The sequence below is a fragment of the Fringilla coelebs genome (assembly GCF_963513975.1).
Source record: "Fringilla coelebs genome assembly, chromosome: 4".
NCBI lineage: Eukaryota > Metazoa > Chordata > Aves > Passeriformes > Fringillidae > Fringilla > Fringilla coelebs.
Genome location: NC_140032.1, coordinates 68,756,458 through 68,779,461, shown reverse-complemented (window position 1 = coordinate 68,779,461; position 23,004 = coordinate 68,756,458). Strand labels below are relative to the sequence as shown.

Sequence of the window (23,004 nt, the reverse complement as noted above, 5' to 3'; positions counted from 1 at the left end):
TATGCAGAGCACTGAGCCAATCACTCCTGAAGACAAGCAACTGCAAGAACACCTTGGAATTGGAAAGATTTTTTTCTCCTCTTCAGGCAGAACTGTTTAAACATAGGATCTGACAATACCCCAAAGGCTTAGAGAATGTGCACATATTCTGAAGTAACCCTTACCTTACTTAATGAAACTTTATCCTGCTACAGCCTATGCAGAATAGGGCCCAGGGCCCCTGGTACCTTTCAAACTACATTTTCTTCTAGAAGAACGATTCTCTTTATCCATTTTTCTCCTGAGAAGGGTAGCACAGCCTCAAACACTCTCTTCAGAGCTCAGTAATTACTTCACAACAACAGGACAGCAGTTCCCATCCACTGGAATTAAACATGTTTTCAATTAAAATGGCATTATCTCATAAGTGTCTTAAAGTCAATGCTAAATGGCACTTAATCACATAAAAATTGCTCATGATAGGCCAGTAAAACACACTGGACCATAACAGGCAGGATAGTGTAGTGCTGAAATAATTGCAGTGAAAACACTTAAAAAGAAAGATGTAACTAATAAAGCACACCTTAAATTCTGCATTGGCTTGTGGAATTTTCTGCCTCAGACCTTACACATAATTTGCTAATTTACTTTTTGCAAAATACTCCATTCAGTGCAGACACAGTTCCTGTTAAGTACACAAAGTTGATTTCACATGATGAACAGCTCATGAAGAAGCTGAAAGATCCATGCAGAAGACAAGAGCAACAATGACAAAATCAATGACTCAATAAAACATTGCTTAACTATTTTTCAAAAAAACCCACAAACCTTAGTATTCTACCCTTCCAAGAAGAATTAGAGCAGGCATAATTTTTTATGAAACATTTGAACATGAAGAGGATAGCAGTTGATTCAAAAGGTTGTTGTAAACATATTCCAAGCATTAGGAAGAAATATGAAAGAAATTAGAGAATAGGTGTTTCTGTACAGCTACAGGTATGAAAATGTCAATTAAAAAAATACATTTAAACAAAGACAAAATATAATTTTTCCAGAGGAAGAAGTCAGAATTTATTTACAGAAAAGCCACGGGCAACAAGATTAGAGATGACCCTGGAACAGGAAAATGGTAACACCAAAATAAACCCTTGTGTGCATCCGTAAAACACAGATCTGTAGCCCAGTCAGTGATGAAAATTATGTGTGACTCCTGCAGCATTGAGGAAAAATATTTAATGCAATTACCTTTGAACATTTTGATGTCTCCTAACTAAGTTAAGACTTTTCTTTTGGCATGTAGCTATCCACAAATGTGTTTTACCCTGGAATGGACATGTGCAAACCCCCAGTGCCCTGGATGTGCTCAAGGATCTGGATAAGTTCCACCTCTCTTCCCTCCCAGCTTGGTGTTTGGTGTCACATCCTGAATGCTCCTCCTTCAACCCCTCTCCTGCAAATTGAGCACCTCTTCAGCTCTCCATCAACTCTCCAGTGTAACAATCGATTTACTGATAATACTAAAAGGTACCCATAACCCCCAGAAACATTCTTCTGCATCATGCCTAGCACATATCCTGCACTGCCACAAAGGCAGCAGGAAATCATTTGCCCTGGTAGCATTGTTTTGTACCATTTATTCTAATTTTAAAATTCTTCTGCTACCTCATTTAGGGCTTCCTGTGCTGCACCTGTGTCACCCTCTGCCTGAACTGCGTGTGGAAGGCTCTCTTAAGATTCAGTGCTAGAGAATCTTAAAATATACTATAATTAAAGCTCACAGACCACACTTACTCTGAGAGAAAAAAAAAAAAAGGAACAGAAGAAACCAATATAAATCCTAAGGGACTTGTAAAGATTAGTGGTGAAAAACAAATCCGTGCTGAAGAAACGGCAGAGGCAAACATGAAAAGCAGAGTTCAGGGAAAGCAAAAATATCAAAATGAGGTCATAATCCCACTTTGGGACACACAGATGCCTTTGCTTGACTGGCTTTGCAAAGAAGCAATGCAGGGATCAAGGACTGAACTGACACTACCCAAAACAATAAGCAGAATGCTTTTTATGAGTGTACAACAACAAGATGCACGAACACAAAATTAGATTTTTAATTGCCATGTAAACACATTGACTTTCAACATGTTTTTACCCTTACATTTCTAATGACTATCTCTCAACAAAGAGTTAAGAAAGAACTATGCAAAAAAGTAAAGCCAGGATACTGTATGAATCTTAGAACAACGGATCAGATATTCAATTCCCTTTAAAAAATCACAAATTCTAAGAAATTTTAAGAAAACAAGAGACAAAGAAATATAGTACCTGTCAAAAACTAAAAGGAATCTGGTGAGCACACCTTAATGCCTCAAGAAAAAACATTTTATGCAAATCCTGTAATAAGTAATTCCAATTTGTGAACATGACTCTACAAATCACTGAAAAAATGTGGCTATCTGTTGCTCTATCTAGCTATTTCTGTATATGTAAGACAAAAATCTGGAAAATTTAATGAAAATCTTGCCAAAGAATCACCAAATCAAAAAGCTGTTGGAAAACATTGGAGAGTGAACCTGCTAAAAATCACTTTGCTGGTGGGGTTTTTACATTGGCAGTACAATGGAAGAAACAGTAGCAAAAAGTAATCTGAGGAAAATGCATCCATTAGAAAAAAAAAGGGATACAAGAACAATAAAACGTCATATTTAAGGCAGTGAACTAATTTGATGCAGTGCCTTGTATTCCACACAGTCACTTTGCAATCTGGACGACCTGAAGTAGACGCAGAGAGGGAACTCTACAGGGAAATTACTTTATTTACTATTGCAGAAGACGCTGTTGGAGAACCAAACATGCTCTTAGGCACAGAAGCACTCTTCCATTCCTAGAAGACTATCAGAAAGACAACTGAAAGACAAAAAATACAAATTGTATCCATCAGCATGTGCCAAGGACTGATGTTGGGTGTGGTAGCACCTAAAATGCCATAGCAAACCTAGAAATGAACGGTGTTAGTGAAATCTACATGTTTATCCAGGTAAAAAAAATCATAATAGTGGAATATAAAAGGTACTTGAGCAACTAGAAATATGAGCATTTGTGGATACGGAATTCCTATCTCAAATAACAAAAGGAAACACCACTCCCTGGCCAGCATAATAGATTAGATAAAAATCAGAGGGAACACGACTTTGGGGCTATGACTCTGGGGCAGGTGATAGATAAATTAATAATCATATAGGACCTTTGTAGGCCACATGAAAGCCAAACTCAACTCTGAGGTGGACGTACACTTGTGTGGGGTTTGGCTCACAAGCCACTCTATGCCAGTGCTATTCCGTGGGCATCTCAGGGAAAGCCAACGTGCACAGCCAGACATCCTGGAACGAGAACTGGAAAACAATTGCTGGAAAAAACAAGCGCCGCCGCGCTCATTTTAGCGGGTTCTTAACTCCAAACCCCAGTACCGGAGGGGCACCTGAGGGGCACCCGCTGCGCCCTTTCAACCGAGCACGCCTGTGCCCTCGAACCGAGACCAGGCTGGGAGGAAGCAGCGGGGTTCTAACAGTCCCCTTACCTGGCCGCGTTTCCCCCCACACCTTCGGCAGGACGCGGGGATCCGAGCCCCGCTCCCTCTCCCTCTCCCGCCCCATCGCCTCAGGCCCCATCGCCTCAGGCTCCATCGCGGCCCCTCAGGCGCCCCCCGGCCTCGCGCACCTTCCCGCGCGCGCACCGCGCACGCGCGCCGGCGGAGGGCGCGGCCAAGGCCTCCAATGGCCTCTCGCCGCTCCTTCCCTCCCTCCTTCCCTGCCTGCCCTGGCTCGGGAATATCCGGGACACCGCTCCGGGAGAGCGTCCCGGCTGCCGCCGCGGTGCGCAGGCGCGGCGGCGCCGGGCTGGGGAGGGGAGCGCGAAGGAGGAGCGGGAAGCGGGGGAAGTAAAAGTTGCCGCGAGGGCGGGGCCGCGCCCGGAGTCGCCGCCGGGAGGGGGCGGGAGAGGAGCTGCGTGCGGAGCCGCCGGTGAGCCGGGGGTCCGCGGGGACCGAGGCGGGCGTGGGACGGGGGCTGAGCCGCGGGTCGGGCAGGGGGTAGCCGGCAGCGGGCAGGGGTCGGCTCGGGTCGGGTCGGGGAGCGGGCACGGTTGTGGCCGCGGTCCCGGCGGGGGAGGCGGCTGCGGTGCCGAGGTGGGGACGGAGCGTCGGGGGACGGGACGGTCGCCTCCTCTCGGCCGGGGTTAAATCCCTGCCGGGGCTGCGTAGGTGGGGGTCAGCGGCAGCTCCGGGGCCGCGGCCGGCGCTGCCCCCGCCGTTGTGTAAGCGGAGGGGCCGCGGGGCTGGAGCGGGGACCCCGGGAGCGGCGGTGCGGGCTCGGAGCGAGCCGCGGTGCGCGGTTAATGTTCAACGCGGCGGTCACATGCCCAGCAGCGAGTTCTCCAGGAGTGGTTCCAGAGGCTGTCTGCCTGGAACAGGAAATGCCAGTACAGGTAGTGTTGGAGCTGTTTGAAATTTAATGGGTTTGCAGCGTTTTGGAGGCAGAGTTGTTTGCTGTGTGTTCTCGTACAGATGGAGTTTCGGAGGCGTGCGGGTAGATGTATGGGAATATATGCAAATCACCTGCTTAGCATCAGGTCTAAGTTTACCTACATCCCTTACTTTGATTTTCAATGCAAATACTTTAAAATCAGCTTTTCAGAGGAACCATGACTTGGTCCTTCAACCTACATTTTTCCTTTCCCAGAATAAGTGTGTTTTACATTACTCTACTTAGCGCTTTATTTTGCTCATGCAACCCCCTACCAAAACCAGCAAACACTGAAACACTTTAACTTTCTTAACTTTGAAGCTACTAGGATTATTTTAAGAACAATAACTTAACAACAAACACCTTTGTGCCTGATTCACGATACCCTTCCGCCCCAAGGCAATGGAAAATCCCTTGACTGATTTTATGATCACCTGCTCTTATAGAATGAAAGGGTGTTTTTTGGTGTCAAAATAGAGAGACCTCATGTTATAATCTGACTGTAAATTAGCCTTGTCAAAGGGTAAATAATCCTTTCTTCCCCTAACAAATTGTTGCAAAGTAAGAAGTGCTTACTGGTTATTTTTTTGAAGTATCAAATTACTCATTTAAAAAGTTATTATTCTTGACCAGTGGGATGTTGACAGTAAAAACAGAAAAAATATGCGCTTGACTTTCCTATCAAGCCTTGATAGTGCGGAATCTTTTTTGGCCATACAGTATGCATGATGTGCCACTGACAAAATTATTTGCATGTGTGACCCAGAGGAGGCTGTCAGGATATTGGCACTGTCCTTGCTTGTTTCTTGGTTTATGCCTCTTGATAGAGTAAAACAGTTTGGTCACTGAGGGATGTAGTGATGGGAGCAAAACCCATTCACAGAGTTCTTCACAAGCTTCATGGTTGGAGCAGAAACAGGTAGGAGTTTTTTGGGGCCAGGTTAAATGATGATGGGTTGAGGCTGGATGGGGATTTTAGATGTGTAGACTGAGTAAAGTTTGTAGGAAGATTTGTACAGGATATGTTATTGAAGAAGTATATAAGGTGTAGTGATTCAGACATTCAAACTCTTTTTTTGACAAACCTATAAAATATGTGTGGGCTTAAAGATGATGCTGACATTACCATTCCTTGTAACTCAGTTTTGTCATTTTTTCCCTGGTGACTTAAGGAATCAGAAAGCTTTTTTGAGGAAGAACAGAACTTGCTATTTTGCGCTTCTGTTAATGATCAAACATCTGCGCAGATCAAACAACTGAAAAGCTAGGCAATTAGTCTGATGCAAACAGGGAAGTGTGAGTATCCCTGTAAAGACACATTGTATCTTTCTGAGGCTCAGGAAAGGGTACATTGTAGCCTTGAATAATCACTTGTAAAGCAGTAGGAAGACGGAGAAACAAAAATCTTCTCGGTGGTGTCTGTGTGATGATTCACTGTAAATGCTGGCCCGTGTCATGGGCTGGGAATTTGTGTTCTCCAAAATCTTTACTCAGAGTTCCCATTGCAGCTATTTCTAAAGTCGGTTTCTCCTTGTGACAGATGAGGGAGGCTGAGCTGTGAACCTGTTATTTTGGTTTTGATGCAAACAGGAAAGTTTTTATTGGAACAGCTTAAAGCAAAAAATTGTGCACTTATAGAAAAGCTGTCTGGGATAGCAGCTACGCTCCTGGTTCTCCGTCCTGGAAGGGAACAGAGATGTGTGATGTTCAGCAGCAGTGGTTTGGCATAGGAGGGACAGCTATATAGGCAAGGGCTCCAGAAGAGACAATAGAAGCCCTGAAAAAATGAAAAAGTCTGGGTTGAAAATCTTCAGGGATTGTTTGGAAGAATTTCTTTTTGAGATACCATCAAATGCTCCTTTGGTGTCTTGGGGCTTTGTTGAGTCAGTGACCAAAGGAGAAGGAATGTGTCAGACCAATGCCAGCCAGTGGTAATATACTAATATTGGCCTTTTCTTGTAGTGTTGTTCTTGTTTCTTCTTTTGTGTATTGCAAGTAAGTGCTGTTATGAAGATTTTCTCCCTCTCTGATGTTTAAAATAGTGAGAATTTGCATTCCTGTAAATGTATTTTGTACAACTTCCAAGGACAAAGACTGGTGGCTGCTAAAAACATTTACGTGTATCTTATGGTGCATGAGATTTGTTTTCAAATATATTTAACATGGGGGCTAAAGGTGGAAGGGGACAGGATCTGTGCAGGGGCCAAAAAATTATGATTCAGCCTCATTGAGGTGGGTATAAGAGATTGGTCCTTTCAAAATTTGGTCTTTTTCTGCGTTTTTAAAGCAGCTTCACTGTTTATTTCTTTCTTCAAATGTAGGGGGAAATCATTACAACCTCCAGCACTGTGACAATACAAATCAGATTTTCGTTCACTTAACAATATTTGTCAATTTAAAACGACAACCTTTAGAACTGAGGCTAACACTCACATTCTTGCAGCTGCAAGTGGTTGAAATGTTGATGAATTTAATTCTGTTAAGGAGGAGGCAGTAACCCCAGTCCTAATCATATTGGCTCATTGCAGAGAATTTTAGTGGTTTCCTATCACAGCTTTATTCCTTCATAATATATTTCATCACTCTTCCCTCACAATTTTTGTTGTCTTGTGTCTAAATTCCTAAGTTACATCACTTTAGGAATTGATTTCCCTGAGTTGTCAGTGTGTTGGGTGGGGTTGCCAGGCTCAGCACAGAGGCATGAACTGCAAGCAGAAGCAAAATGCTGTGTGGCTTAAAAGTGACCCCAGCACTGGGCATGAGAGAGGTTTGCCATTAGTAATTTGTGCAACACACTGAGAATAGTTGCAAAGTGAAGCTGAGAAGATGTAAGTAACTCTTCTTCTGCCAAATTTCAGGGGTAGAAGCAGTCAACAACTTTTGAACTTCTTGGCAGGTTTCCACTCAATTTGACAGAAGGGAGAGAAGCCTCAAAGATGATTATGTACTTAGAAAGTGCATGAAAAGAGGCAGCTGGCTGAAAGCGAGAGACCTTGTAAGATGATGTGAGGAGCAGACTTGGCTTGTGCCCCAGCTAGGGAGAAAAACTGCATGAGGCAGAAAATTATGAAGAGCCCAGGCACTGGTAGTTCCAGTGTTCACAGAGCCAACTGTTATCCCACCAGTTTTATCTTGATGGATATCAGAGATGCTTAAACCCAAATGTGCTTGTAGAAAGTGATTGTTTAGGCAAAATATCAGCTGCACTGATTTCTAAGCTTCTTTAGTGACACTGCTTCTTAAACTAAAGAGTCTGTGCCAGCCACAGCTACGTGCTGGGGTGTACCAACCTAGCAGGTGATAACGTGTGGTTCTGCTGACAAGTGGATTTCTTGTTCTGGAAGCTGTAAAGCTTGTGCCAGAAATTTTTGACAGGCATGTGTTTTGTTCTGTAAGGCTGCACAGCTAGAGGTAGCAAGGTGCTTGATGAAATCACCTGTGACTGAAGAACAGTGACTGAAATTGGGCAAGGTGGAAGGAGTTAGGCTGGTAAATAGACATTGGTTTGAGAGCTTATAGCCCTTGCTTAGTGTCTTTGGTTGAGAACAGTTGTCCACAGTCAGTTGCTGTAGTCTGAAGGGTAACAGTATTCCTTCAATTCTTAGCTCCTAACAATCTTCTGCAGCACGTCAGTAGCACTGTGTGAAATAACTCTTTTCCTGAAATACTGCACTTACTGAAGACTCAGTATGGTTCAGTCACAGAATGTTTAGGTTGGAAGGGATCTTAAAGATCATTATGTTCCAAACCCCCTGCCATAAGCGGGGGCACTTTCCACTAGACCAGGTTCTTCAGAGCACCATCCCACTTGCCCTTGCACACTGCCAGGGATGGGGCACGCACAGCTGACTGATGGTCCATATTCTGTCACTCACACCTTTGGCAAGCCAAGAACTTAAAAAGATCTGGTAAACCCCAGTGTTTAATAAGTGCTACAGTGCCCTTAGCAACACTGGCTTACCACAGACAAGGAAGAAGTCTTCAGGTCCTAATTACAGTGCTATTGACTAGTGAATTTAGGTTATGGGAGTCTGGTCCAAGTCCCAGTCGCCTGAAAGTTCACCCAAACTCATGGGAGGTGAAGCAACCAAAACTGATCAGCAGCATCACTTCTCTGGTCTACGGAGCCATCTGTGATGGGGATAGGCTTGTCAGCAGAGCAATCATATTCTTCTTGTTTGGTTTTTGGTTTTTTTTCAAATCAAAACTGAGATAGTTGTCCAATGTAAATTTCAAACCAAGATTCTACTATTGGCTTTTTCACCTTATGGAGAGGCTGTGAAGACAAATTAATCCCATTGCTTCTGGCACTCTTGGAAGGCTCATCTACAGTGCCTCTCTTACTGATGAATGGGAAGCCATGAACCTTAGTATTTGATGCAGTGGAACTTCTACATACGAAAACTGCAGTTAATGCGTTCTGCAATTTATTAGAATAAGATTGTGTGGCAGATGGAATTATTTGTATTCACAGCTTTGTGGATGTGAAGTTCAGCAGGAAGCATTTTAATGCAATGGGATGGTAACACAGAGCTCATCCAGAAACACTTTCTCATTAAGTTCTTGCACTGAATCTTTATAGCTTTTCCTGACAGCCAGCTCAACAGCTAAATGCTTGGTGCATGGAGTGTTAGTTTTAGGGCATCCTTGAAATGCAAGAAAAAATTACTTCCTCTGAGTTCTTAGTAACTGAATGCTCTTTGTCAGTATCCTAAATTGTTCTGGACGAGCTCTTGTTTCCAAAACAGATTGTGTATTTCTAACAAGATCTGAAGATGGTACACATTTCCAGCTACATTTTCTTTTCCTATTCTCTTTCTGGGTTAACTGAAGTGAACATAAAGAAAACAAAATTGTTACATGATGTTCTGTCAAGGTCAGTTTCCAGCTAGTTTTCAGACTCCTTGTGCAGCGCTGCCACAAATCACACTTCCTATCTCCAGTATTATTAAATCAAATTACTTACGGGTGAGATACAGTAACATCAGTAAACAAACAGAACTCATCTGATTATTCATGGGGCAAAAGAGACTTTTGGTTAGGTTCCAGTTATTGATTTTATTTTTAAAAACAAGCAAGTACCAATGTTTCTCTTAAATAAAAGGGAATTGTTTTAGGGGTGCAAGACTTCCTGTGGGTATTTTTGAAAGCCACATATCCCAGCTGTACAGCATTAGAGAGCTGTAGAGTGGTTTTATGTGAATGTGGTGTTGCTTGTTCTGAGCTAAGTTCTCTTCCAGTTTATACAGTATTCCAACCACACAATTAATTTTTGTTTTTTAATACTCCTCATTAATCTTGCTAAGCTGCACAGTGGCAAAAACTGTAGTGGGAAGCTGCAGGTTTTGAAGTATACTGGTATGTCTTTAGTATCTCACATGCTTGTGAAATCTAAGGTGAATATCTCTGTTGAAATGTGAGGCCCAAATTTTACCCCTTTTTTTTTTCTTCTACTTTCTTTCCCACATGTGCAACCCCAATTGTGTTGGTTTATTTAAATTTATTCTGTTCTGTTCCTCCAAATGTTTGTGTGGGTGATGTAGTAATGCCAAACAGACAGAATAATCCATTGTTGTGAGAGGATCACGGCTTGGGCTTTACATGTGGTTGTGGGGATGTTCTGGAAATGGACTCATTTAACCTTCAACATGCTCCTTCAAGAACTGGAGAAACAACCGTTGTTACTGGAATTTGGAAATCCTGGAATTGGGGCAGTGCCTTGCTGTTTAGCACTGTTTTTCTGGTTGCTTTGAGAATGCAGCCAGGTTAATGACACATTTATGTAGTGTTTAGTAGGCAGAACAAGCTTCTGAAAGCTGAGTACTATCTGGCAATCCAGCCATAAAATTGAAATAAAAACCAGCTTAGGTTTTTGAGTGTTGAATAAAAAGACTTACTTCTTGGTAATGTTTTTATTAGACTCGGAGATTCAAAGAATGAATAACTCATGTATTAGACGGTCTTTTTATATGCTGTTGCTGGTTTTTAGGAGAATCTTTACAGCAATTTTATTTTGGTCTTCAGAGATGTGTAAGGAATTAGAAGATAATAAATTATGATAGATGAAATAACTTATATTGCTTAAAACCAATTATAAGGTGGGGATTTTTTCTTCTCCTCTTTCCTGGCTATTTTGTCTTGCCTTTAGATTTAGAAGTTGGTTTAGCCATGATCTTTTTGTTTAATTTAGAAGCTCTTTAACATTTTGTATTTTTCTTTTTTTTCAATAATTTCTGTTTTTTTCTTATTTCAGGTTCCCTGGAAAGAGAATGAAATAAACATGACATCTTCTAAACTGGAATATATTTCATTGGTTACAGTCAGAAGTAAAAAGAAGATGGAACAAAATGAGAGAACAGGAGTATAACACCTGACAAGAACTTTCCAGTTTTGTGAGATATATATATATATATATACACACATACAAACTTTCAATATAATACAACTAATGATTTATAGTAATACTTTATTGATATCCCTGGAAGAAGTCAGTTACTGTGCAACTTGCTTAATAAGAACTTGTATTCTAATGACTTTTAACATGTTTTAACCTTAACTGGACACCTTTATTTATTTAATTTTTTAAGACAGAAGGTTAAAAACATTGTCCAGCTGTATTTTTACTGGGAGACTGCTCCTGAGGGATGGCTCACAGCTGCTCATGGAAAATGGACTTAAGCCCATGAATGGTTACTACTGCACAGAGTTGAATGGAATGCCATGACTTCAGAAATATTGTAGAACCACCTTCTTTGCCTTGCACCTATCATATCCTTAAATATTTTAGTGTGAACATTGTGATTATAAACTCTAAAAAATAATGGCATGGGTGAAATTCTTAAGAAAACCTGGGGGAAACCTTGGAAAAGTTTATCAGCCTGGAAGTATCCTGTCCCTGGCCCCTACAAAAGGCTTATTGAATGAACCTGGACAAAACAGCTGCTTTCTTAATAGTGCTGTTCAGGTAAGAAAAAACTTCAGCTATTAAACATTTTTTGAGTAGATTTTCCTGAGGGTGTGTGGAAATAAAAATGGCAATTGTAGGAATAAGACACTGTTATGAAGGTAATTTTATTCAGCATTTAACTGTAAAGATTTGAGAGTATTAATGCTTTATTTTGCACAAAATTTTATTTGCATGCATCAAGAATATCTGAAAAACTTTCCTTTTGTATTTTAAAGTTTTAATTCCTACATTTTCAAACTTTCTGCTTGGATTTTAAAAATAATGTTTCTGTCAAGCATAGCAAAATAACTTCCAGAATTTACATGACACTTTTTTATGTGGGGCAGCAATTACTACTTGTATTGACTAGGCCACTATTTTTATTAAAATCTCATTTTCTCAGAATTAGCACACGAGCGAGCCTGGGATACTGGGATATATCAGAATATGCACATATAGTGAGGGCTTTGATTCTAATCTTAGGAAAGATTTGTGGAATTAGAGTAGGAGATACACTTGGTACCAAAGAAATATTACTTGGAATTCTTCTTAGAATAAGGTCCTTCTTGTAATGCTCAGATTTTGGATCTGAATGTTTTTAAATTGTACAGAAAGATTTCCCAAACTGGCAGAGGCCTTAATAGACATGGACTTCCTAAAGTCTTCCTAAAAATTGGAAGACTTAAAATTGGCATGGATTTAAAACTAGGAGATGTGAGAGGTATAGCTATGTGGTGTGTATAGTATCTATATGTATTTAAAATAAAGTTGTACTGTAGTTTTAGTAGAGGGTTTGCTGTTTTGCATCCAATGGGAGCACCATGACCTATATTCTCTTGAGTTCTGCTATTTTCACCTAGGTGCCCTAAAATGAAGCCCTAAGTAATTTTCAGTTCTAGTTTCAGGCAATCCTACAACTTCACAGCCCAGTGCTGTTTATCAAACAGTGGCAGATGGTTGGTGACTGCCCTTTTACAAGGAAGAATGTGTTCCTTTCTTTTATTTTCTTTTACCCTCTGCTCCACCTTCACAATTGAGCTTTGGACTTTCAGTTTCCAACACATCCTATTTCATTTTAGCTTTTATATTTATAGATAGGATATATTTTCCCCCCTGAATTCGCAGCTGTTGTCTTACTGTGCCTCTTGACAACTAATTTTCAGGGGTTTTATTTTTATTTTTATAACGGACAACTTTCTGAACTGCTTCATTTCATGTGTACCCAAGACATTAGATATTGAAAGCAGTGGTGTAGCCAAGCTGTTACTACATTTTTGTGGAGTGTTTACCCAAATAAGAGGTAGAAACATACCTGTGTAAACACCAGGATTATTTTGATCTGTGGAAAAACAAATGTATTTTAGCAATCATTTAGATAAGAGACTGTAAGAATATCATATAGGACTTACCTCTTATGTAGAGCTTTAAGAAAACAACTACAGTCCCTGTACAGGGTTTAGATTGCTGCTTGTTTCCTTGAGAGTAGTTCAGCTCTTTCTCCAAAATACATTGTGTTAAAAAGTTTAAAAGACAGATCTAAACTGTAAGTGCTGAATGTAAAACTTTAGTTTCCACCTCCATAATTTACCCAACTAATGGAAAAACCCCACATTTCCTGCAGCAATATTGATATGAAATTGTATGTTATGTGACATAAAAAACCAATTAAAATCTACTGTATGTTGTGTTAAGCAAAGAACCTTCAGAACTGATTACTGATTTTCTCTTTATTTCTATAGGTATTATGGCAACTTGACATATTTCGACGAAGTTTAAGAGGTTTAACTGGACACGTGTGTCAAGGAGATGCCTGCATATTTTGTGCTTTAAAGGTAGATAAATTCTGGAAAAATGATATTTCACAATGAGGGAAAACCAATTTAAATTATTTTTTTGGAAGTGTGTGTCTGTATCATACCTATCCCTGGGTGACCAAGTCATTCTTTTTGTAAAGAAGCAATTTAGTTTTAAGGACATTTTTAACAGGTGTTTGTAAGATAAATATTTTATTGTGTTTAAAGAAGAAATTTTGCAGGATTCTGGGGTTGGTTAGAATGGCATGAGTTCTTTTTTTAACAATGTATTTGTGATATTTAACTCTATGTCCTATGTACTCACCTCAAAAAAAAAAAAAAGAGTTGTTAATTCACTTGGAAAGGTCTGTCCCCAGCTGTTCTGTACACTGCTGGTTTTGCTTTCTTGGCTCTTTAAGATATTGGTTGAGTAATTCTGTTTGTTCTGTGTTCAAAATCTTGGACATGTTCATTTCCATGCAATATATACACTGGATGAGGATAAACAGTGATGTGTTTGTGACTTGAGTGGAGTTTTTGGTTGAGTTGGGGTACTTTTTATGCTCTTGGGCTATTCTAACCCTTCTCACCTGTTTAACAGTGAAGGATATTTTACCTCTGTCAGCTTCTCCTATGAACTGAAAGCATAGCCAATAAATTCTGGGACTTGGACTGTGCAGGCCAGTAAACTGAGCATACCTGTCTGCACACCTCCTTATCTGTACCGCTTGAATTTTTTTTTTAGCTGGACACATAAAGCTATGTTGCATAACAAAAATGACCTAGCAGCTAAAATGAGGAGTAATAAATGCTTTCAAAGCAGATCTGTTAAAAACTTCATTTTGAAGGTTTGCATGGAGATAGTAATGGCTGTAATTTTTGTCACTAGTCCCTGCTTTTTGTTTTGAGACAGAAGATTAAATACTTGAGAGACACCCTGGAATGCATCATGGTTAAAACAATACTTTTGTTAGCACTGGAACTTTGCTTCTCTATTTCATCTTTGCCTTCTATCCAACAGATTTTAACCATAGGAAGCCTATGTGAAGAATGCATATCCCTGTTTATGTTTTACATGGCTTCTCCTGACTTGCTTTGTCTTTAGTCTCTGCGATTCTCTGTAGAGTTTGACTTAGAATTCTTGACTGGGGAATGCACCTTTAAATATCTGCAAATCTGTAATTCATTTAATAGCTTTTAACTTTCAGTTGTTTCAGAATCAACCTCCTTTACTTGCTAAATGATGAGCTCACTTGGATGGATATCCCTGCCAAAAAGAAAAGTAGCAGCCAACTCTCTCTTCTGGGAAATGAATTAAAACCAAGTGCAATTTATTATCATGTCCCAGAACTGCAGATACTGACCTTTTCTCTTGTATTGTGTGCACTGGTTCAGCACTGAGCTAATTTCATAGCAAGGATTACTGGCACTCTATCTAATTTATGGGAGGTTTATAATTTTAATAAAGATATACTCCCCTCCTAAGCAGTAAATATCCCATTATTTAGTGAATCATGAGTGGTATTATATTATGCCCTAAGAATTACACACCATCTGTAGACATGAGATACATATGGATGAACTGCTCTTCCAGGGGCCAAATTAAAAAAGCTGTATAATTACAGAACAGGGCTTGTGTTGCCTCTGGGAGCCCAAGTCAATCACTTTTAGTTTTGTATTTGTATGTTGTTGTTCTACAGGTTCAGTGTTTAGTTTGGTACCATAACATCTTGTAGAGGAATCGGCAGAATACAAATGTACTAACTTGAAGAGGAAACAATAATTTTGAAAGTTACATGGGTCTATAAATATTTTAAATATAAATACTTCACATGTTTGTGCAAGAACTGATGTATTTGTGTAGAACCACAGTGTCTAGCCAAGTGGTTAATGAAGCTAAGTAACCACTGCATTTTGTCCTAGGCCATCTTTTCCCAGTTCCAGCACAGCCGAGAGAAAGCCCTCCCGTCGGATAACATGAGACACGCCCTCGCGGAAAGCTTCAAGGATGAGCAGCGTTTCCAGCTGGGATTCATGGATGATGCAGCAGAATGCTTTGTAAGTGTCTTCATGAGAGTTGAGTACAATTCTGTTAGTCCAGGCTCATGGGTAGGATTTAAGTAACATAATCCTGGTCTTCTGTATGCCTGTTTAGGGCAACAGACACACGGAGTAAGTGTCAGATAAGGGGGATGGAGTACTCTTGCATTTGTTCCATACCTTCCTCCCTTAACTGTAGCTTAGGCAGAGCAGGAAGTTGGCGAGGATGATGAACTCTGAGTCACTCTTAAAAATATTTTGATGGAGAGAAAGGTTGTCTTCTTGGGAGAAGCACCTATGGATTTGGATATGTTGTCTGTTCCTTGAAGTATTGGGTCACCAGCTATTGAAATACAGTGTGGTACAACTGGCCAGCTCATTGCTGAATTCTGCTGCAGAAGAGATTTTCATTGTCTTACCCAAGAGTGAACAAATAGTGGAAGATTTTGCTGTACTTACTTTCTGCTTCAGTGAAGTGTCTTTCCGAAAAACACTGCGGCCTTTAAAGGTGACTCCCGATGTCACAGAACTCTGGTAAAGAGACCTTCTTGAAGCTCCTGTGTTAGGCAATGAAAATGTTCACCATCAAACACCTGCAGTATTAACATTCAGACATGGATTTGAGGGGCAGGAAATATGGTTGCTGCTTCAGTTATTTTCAGCTTTGGACATCCTTTGGCAGTATCCACAAATTAATTCCTACCTGCTGGATGTTTTCTTTGCATATGTAGGAAAATCCAGGGTAGAACTCCTTAAAGAGGCTGTTTGAGATCTTGCAGTCATGAAAGAGAGCCTCTTATTACTGTTCCATCTACTCAAAATGCATTTGGACTCCTGAACTAATCTGTCTGATCTACCTGAATAGATTCACTTCTTTCCATTACCTCTGGTATTTTTGGCAAAAGGAAAAACGGCCTTGCTAATTCAGGGGACAGACTCATTGCAGCCACAGTATTTTGGAGCCAAGGGGCATAGTTGGAGTACTACAATGTAATGTTCATCATGTGTTCTGACTTCATCAGTTCAGTTTAAATTTATATTATTATTTCTTTTTAGGAAAATATCCTTGAGAGGATTCATTTCCACTTAGTGCCAAACAGTGAAACAGATATGTGCACTTCGAAATCCTGTATTTCTCACCAGAAGTTTGCTATGACACTGTATGAGCAGGTCAGACCTTCATTTCATTGGTTTAACAAATACCTTGTTTTCTCTTTCCTTGGTAAATAAAAATAAAAGGGTTTTTTTGTTTGTGTTTTTTTTTAGTGTGTGTGTCGCAGTTGTGGAGCATCATCAGATCCATTGCCTTTTACGGAATTTGTGCGTTACATTTCCACCACAGCCCTGTGGTAAGACTTGCTGCTCATTTTTCTATATGCACCCTGCTAATAATATACAAAAGCATGCCAGGCTTTTATGTGTTAAAAATTAATATATATTTTTTTATTGCAACATGCTTTTGTGATGCTGTTCAAAAATAGCATTTGGATTTCAAAAGCAAGCTGTAGAGAGGGCTTGACAAAAAATTTGTATTGTTACTGTTTTACCGCTGTGTGTCTTCCTTTTAGTTATACAGTACAGCTAATTAAAATCTGTTACTCGTTAGAAGGGAGATCCATAGGTATGGAATTTATTTTTTGCAGTAATGAAGTAGAGAAAATGATGGAGAGGCATGAACGTCTCAAGCCAGAAATGTTTGCGGAATTGCTGCAGGCAGCAAATACTGCTGATGACTACAGAAAGTGTCCTGTAAGTGAACAAAAATGTTACCTGACTTTGGGATACAACGGAGAACTTTGTGGATGGTAAATCCGGCTAGAAGTATTCCTCTAAAAGCAGGGTTATGTGTTGTGCTGCTGCTTCAGAACAGTCAACTTAGGGAAAACAAAGCTCTTACACTTATGTTTTATTGTTCCCGTTACAGAGATTTCTGTTCTAAGGTGGTGATTGGATATAGAAGTTAAGCTGTAGTCTTCATCAAAGTGGTTTTATAATGAAGAATGTTATCCTTAAATTGTTAGGAACAAACACCTTAACTAAATTTTGGAATTTAAGACATTGCAGAGTTGTTTTTTTGAACTAATTCTTGGGTAGTGACTCACCTTTGGACTTCGAATTTTTAAACACTTTTGTTTTCCTTCCCATCATGGTTTTTGTTTCCTTTTTCCTAGAGTAATTGTGGTCAAAAAATAAAAATACGTCGTGTTCTTATGAATTGTCCTGAGATTGTCACCATTGGTTTAGTCTGGGATTCAGAACACTCTGACCTGACAGAAGAGGTTATGCGGAATCTGGCAACACAACTTTATCTTCCAGGGGTATCTGACCTAAAACTTACTCTTTGCTTTTTCTAGAATTTATTTTTACTTTTTGATTTTATGTATATGTGAATATATAAAAAATAGAGTTATTCATATGTATTTTTATAAGCATGACTTCACTTGACATAAAGTTTATATAAATATATGAAGTTTATGTCTACTTTGACAGTTCTTTGTAATGTGCTGCTTGATGTAGTTTCTGTGAGAGGAAAAGGTCCTGTTGGAAGTGTTTTGTCCCTAAGTACAATAATTAATCTAGGAGACTTCCTAGTTGAAAATCTAGGAATATCAGTTTCAGTTTAAAATTTGTGGAATTATTCCAGAGCATTAATTCTTTACTCCTTCAAACACAAAAAATCTCAAAAAAGTTAATACAGATATAGTAAGTGCAAAAATCAATATTTATGCTCAGGAAAAATTGTATAGTACAACAGGACATTAAGTAACAGTTGTCTAGGTGAAATGCTAGCAGTAGGTCAGGAAATTGAGGCTGTGTTTTATACGTGTTTTAAAATATGTAATCATTTTTACAGCTGTTTTATAGGGTTACAGATGAAAATGCCAAAAACAGCGAGCTTTTTCTGGTGGGAATGATTTGCTACACGAGCCGACATTACTGTGCCTTTGCCTTTCACACCAAGAGCTGCAAATGGGTGCTGTTTGATGATGCTAATGTCAAAGAGGTAAGGTGACCTGCTGGTTTTTAGCCCTTCCTGCACTAGTTCTATCTTTTTGTTGCCATTTATGTTACCCATTGTGCTAAAATGTTGTATCTTCATGTACATTTGGAATTAGGCATTTGGTGTCTCTTGCTTAATGAATTTCTCTTTCCATATTTGGGTTCAGCGTTGTTGATAAAGTTTTGGGGTTTTGTTTTTTGATTTTTTTTCTTAGATTGGAACAAAATGGAAGGATGTGGTGTCCAGGTGCATTCGGTGTCACTTCCAGCCATTGCTGCTATTTTATGCTAACCCAGATGGCACAGCTGTGTCTCCAGAAGATGCACCAAAGCAGATTATTCACTGGTCTCAATGCAAAACAGCAGGAGGAAGTGGGGAAGACCTGGGTAATTAGATATATGGGGTTTTTAATAACAGTATCAGCTGTATTTCTGAAATGGGCATTATAAAGGAGAAAAAATGGATTGGCTGCTTTGTTCTGAAGTACTTTTATCAATCGTTATCCACGGAGTATCAAAAGAAAAGAGATTAGTGTGTATACTCAGTATTAGACCTGTTAATAAGGGGATACAAATTGAGACTAATGGGTAATGGGAAAAAGAATCCAGTCTTTTGGTTCTGTAATTTGTACTGCTGTCTCAGGTTGGCTTTTTTAATTTCATGCTGAGCATAACTTACAAGGAACATAAATAAACTGCAAATTGCATTTGACATGTTATTCTTCACATCATGTGTAGCAATAGAAGACAGATGACTTCAGGCAGCAAAGAATTGAGGACCCTGTTTCACTGCAGGCTGCCACTATAAATATGGCAGTATATAAAATATTACTGAACCTTATTGCCTAGTCTATCGAAATGTAGTGTGGTTTTTGGTGATGTTTCTCTTCTGGCTTTTTAATCCAGAATGAAAAAGCTTTCTCTCTTTTTAAAATTTTATATAGTGGAAATTTAAATCAGGAAGCTTTTTATTTCTAAAGATAAATATGTTGTTTGATAGGATTTGAAAAGCATTCTGCTGCTAAATCAGACCACGTAAAAGAGAATGGAGTTGGAGATTCCACTAATCAAAGGAGTAATAAAAAACTTCAGCCAGATAATCCAGCGTTCAGTAGAAGCCATATTCAAGCAAGTGGTGGTAGAGGCCCAGGTGTGTATTCCCTACTACCACCCCAAAAAACAACCAGATATGTCTTATTATGAAATATTTCAGTTGATAGCATTTCAGGTGGGTTGTAACCTCAGGATTAGAACTATTTCTAAGGGAAAAAAATTCCATAATGGACTCAATTGTTACACAAAGATTTTCTCAAAGCTTAAGTAATATCTGAATACCTGCCATGGAATGTTAACTTTTCCAGAGAGAGCTGTAAATGCAGAATATTTATTACCCTTGTTATGCTTTAACTGAAGTGGCTCTTGAGGCCTTGTTCCATTTCTTGAACATTTTCAAGCTTTCCAGTGATGTTGCTGATTAAAAGGCACATCAGTGACCTGAGGCTGAGGTGTGGCTCTGTTGGTCACTGGCTGCTTGAGTACACTTTTCCCCAGCAATACTGTGATATGAGCATGATTTGTAGTCCTGTATGTTAATGGACTTGATCTAAAGGTTGGAAAGAAATCTCATGCTCTTAATCTGTGTCAAACAATTCATTAGTCTTACTGTCCATAAATATGTTTGTGTGTTTTGGTGATGAATGTCTTTTCAACAATGATGTTTGACAAGAAGTATTTTTTGCAGCCAAGTTAGGATACAGTGAGCAAAAGGACAGACTGAAGGATTTATCCAGAGAGTGTGCCCAGAAAGCTGCTGACATGAAAAACTTCACATCTTTACGGAAAGATGCAGACAGAGGACCAAGGAAGGAGTCTGGGAGACAAAGAGGTACATTTTAAAAATAAAACCAGAGAATCAATGGATTAAATAACTTCTAGCATCAATGCTGCTTGTGCAGATTATTTTCTCCTTTTAAGAGACCATACTGTAAGATCACACTTTCCCAGTTTTCAGTATTCTAAAATACATGCTGGATTTGTAGAGATACTGTAAGAAGCATTAAACAATATCAGTTAAATGACTGCTTCCACCCTGGAAGTGTTCAAGGCCAGGTTGGATGGGGCTCTGAGCAACCTGGTTCAGTGGAAGGTGTCCTGCCTCTGGCAGGGCAACTGGAACTTTGATCATTGATTTGTGTTGGAGTGGACTTCATCCTTTGAAACATGAACGAGAACTGTAATGGAAGTTTTTTCCTTTTTGTTCTTGTCAGACTTGATTGGGGAAGAGCGTTCCAGTGCTAAGTCAGGGTCTCCTCCGGTCGGGAATGGACTGAGGCCCTGCGCGGATCAGCGGATCTACGGCAGCCAGGGAAGGGGCCCCTACAAGCACGACAGCCAAGCACCTCACCAGGCAAAGCTTTCTGCACATGTGCTTGGACCAAGCAAAACAGAACCTTCTCCTGCAGGGGACAAAGCGGTGACAAGGACTCGGACCGATGGCGTCACTGGCTACGACACGGACACCAGCCAAGACTCCAGAGACAAAGGAAGTATGAGGAGCAGGAGTAAAGGCTGGAAACCAATGCGAGAGACACTGAATGTAGACAGCATTTTCAGTGAGACTGAGAAGAAACAGCACAGCCCGAAGCACAAAGCAAACCTGAGCAGTAAATCTAAGCACGAAAAGGAGCGGGGCTTTAACCACTGGCCCAAGGAGAACCAAATGCAGAAGGGTTTAATGACTATATACGAAGATGAGACAAAACAGGATACAGGAAGTCGAAGTTCACTGGATTCTGAGGGAAAAGGGAATGCTGAAAAAAGCAAGGGATTTACAGAGAGAAAAATCCATGGTGATAACTGGCAAATTCAGAGGACAGAATCTGGGTATGAAAGCAGTGACCATATCAGCAACGGCTCTGCAAATCCAGACTCCCCTGTTATTGAAGGAATCAATACAGCAGATGCCAAGAATGTGAAGGAAAGTGCTTCCTGCAGGTAATGCTAGTTCTCTTAGAACCTGCATAGGTTCTATTTATGGAAAAATAACCTGTTCTAACGTTTGTGTGTTCTTCAAAACCAAAACCATCCAGGAAAACATGCTTTGAAACTTGCTTGAAGTCAGGTATGTGGAAAGCTAAAGTGTATCTAGAAATAAGGGTGTGGGCAATTAAGTGTTCAATTTACCTTCACTCTGGTTCTCTTGGGGAGGCACTAAGCCAGTTACTGAGGCACTGAGCCAGAACTGCTAAACCCTGCTGAGGGGCAGGGTGTGTTCATTTGTAGTAATTGCTATGCTTCTTTACTTACAAGATTTTTAGACTGTGTCTAACTTTCCATCTGCTGTGGACTAATACAGTGTCCATTTTAATCACACCTGTAACATTGGTTCAGGCCCTGACAAGGAGATGGGAATGGCAGTAGGTAAATCTTGGGCGCTCTTACCAGTCATAGTGCAGAAATTCAGTTTTCTAGGTCACCTCAGATATGTATTGAACACTTGGTAATTGATTGACCTGTCTGAAATAAATCTTTGCTGAAAAGTGTAAAATTACTAAAACTGGTTGGACTTGATCTGAAGAGGTCCGTTCCAATTTAAATTTATGGGATGTTTGAAATAGAAGGTTAGAATCCTTCCACACGCAGTTTTCAGTATTGTGTATCTCAAACTGTGTGTGGAATGTAGATCCTTCTATAATCCATTCTTCTTTCAAATCTTATTTGCATCCATAAAATGGAAGAGCACAGTTGGGAGCCCAAGCCTAGTCTCTTTGATAGATCTGATTTGCTAGATGCAAGCAAACTTTCAGACCTATAATTTCATGGCAAATTACTTCACAGGAAAAGAGACTGGCAAATAGCAGGATATGAAAGGGCCTTGACCTTTCTCCCCTTTGTCCCACTCTTTCCCTCCCACCAAATTGTACAAAATCCCACTGTCCCAAAAACCTTATGGGCTTTTATTAGTTAATGACATAATTATGTATAAAGCTACTCCAACTCATGGTTGTATTTTCAGGATTTGATGGTTGCCTCAAACAGTGATTTTGCACAGTTGAAACTGTCTCATTTTAAGCATGCCGTAGAGACGTTGGGGAGCCCAAATGTGTCATTTTGTGAGACAGAATATGATAAATTTCAAATAGTGCAGTCCATTAAGAAGCTGTTTACATTGTTATTTAAGCATTCGTTAAAGAAAAAAAGAAACATACTTTGTCAAAATACAACTGACTTCCTGGGACTTCCAGACATGCTTTATATGACTGGTAATTTCAACTGGCTGGCAATACCTACAAGTTTCCTGCTAATCTTTCAGACTGCCTCGTAAACCCCCCAAAAAATGCAAATTAATTACTTGAAAGTTCTTTTAGAAAGTGGAAATATTACTGTTTTCCATTCTTCATGTTTCTTTCAGTATTTTTCTTTTCCTGTCCTTTCAATAACAGGTTTTTTTTTTTTCAATTGAACTTTTGCCCCCCTGTATCTTCTTCCCTGCCTTACTCTTGTAGAAGGTAGAAATTGGCAGTGTTTGTCAGCTCCCTATCTGGATTAGTAATGCATTTTTTCTGCTTATCTAAACCAGCAAGATTTAGTAAATCCTCTGATAATTTTTTTCCCTCTCCTTTTGGGTTTATAGCTGTGATCTCCCAGTTCTATTCCAGTTAGAGGGGGGAAAAATTCAAATTAAAATCCCTATGAATGAGATACCAAGTGTCAATCAAAACTTAGAATAATA

The 23,004-nt window shown here is 39.8% G+C and overlaps 1 protein-coding gene across 3 annotated transcripts in view; it reads left to right on the top strand.

Moving 5' to 3' along the window:
- Positions 1-3,947: 3,947 nt before the first annotated feature.
- Positions 3,948-23,004, top strand: part of USP53 (ubiquitin specific peptidase 53) — a 28,564-nt gene continuing 9,507 nt past the window's right edge. Inside the window, exons 1-13 of one of the 3 annotated variants that reach the window (XM_084203757.1) lie at positions 3,948-3,992; positions 10,747-11,457; positions 13,179-13,271; positions 15,156-15,290; positions 16,329-16,442; positions 16,539-16,621; positions 16,916-17,021; positions 17,444-17,590; positions 18,127-18,276; positions 18,488-18,659; positions 19,273-19,422; positions 20,014-20,157; positions 20,540-21,266. In XM_084203757.1, the coding sequence (XP_084059883.1) occupies positions 11,314-11,457; positions 13,179-13,271; positions 15,156-15,290; positions 16,329-16,442; positions 16,539-16,621; positions 16,916-17,021; positions 17,444-17,590; positions 18,127-18,276; positions 18,488-18,659; positions 19,273-19,422; positions 20,014-20,157; positions 20,540-21,266 (2,165 nt within the window). In that variant the 5' untranslated portion in view covers positions 3,948-3,992; positions 10,747-11,313. Of the gene's footprint in view, positions 3,993-4,340; positions 4,456-10,746; positions 11,458-13,178; positions 13,272-15,155; positions 15,291-16,328; positions 16,443-16,538; positions 16,622-16,915; positions 17,022-17,443; positions 17,591-18,126; positions 18,277-18,487; positions 18,660-19,272; positions 19,423-20,013; positions 20,158-20,539; positions 21,267-23,004 lie in introns of those variants that run through there. The other 2 variants (XM_084203758.1, XM_084203759.1) reach the window with 2 other exon arrangements.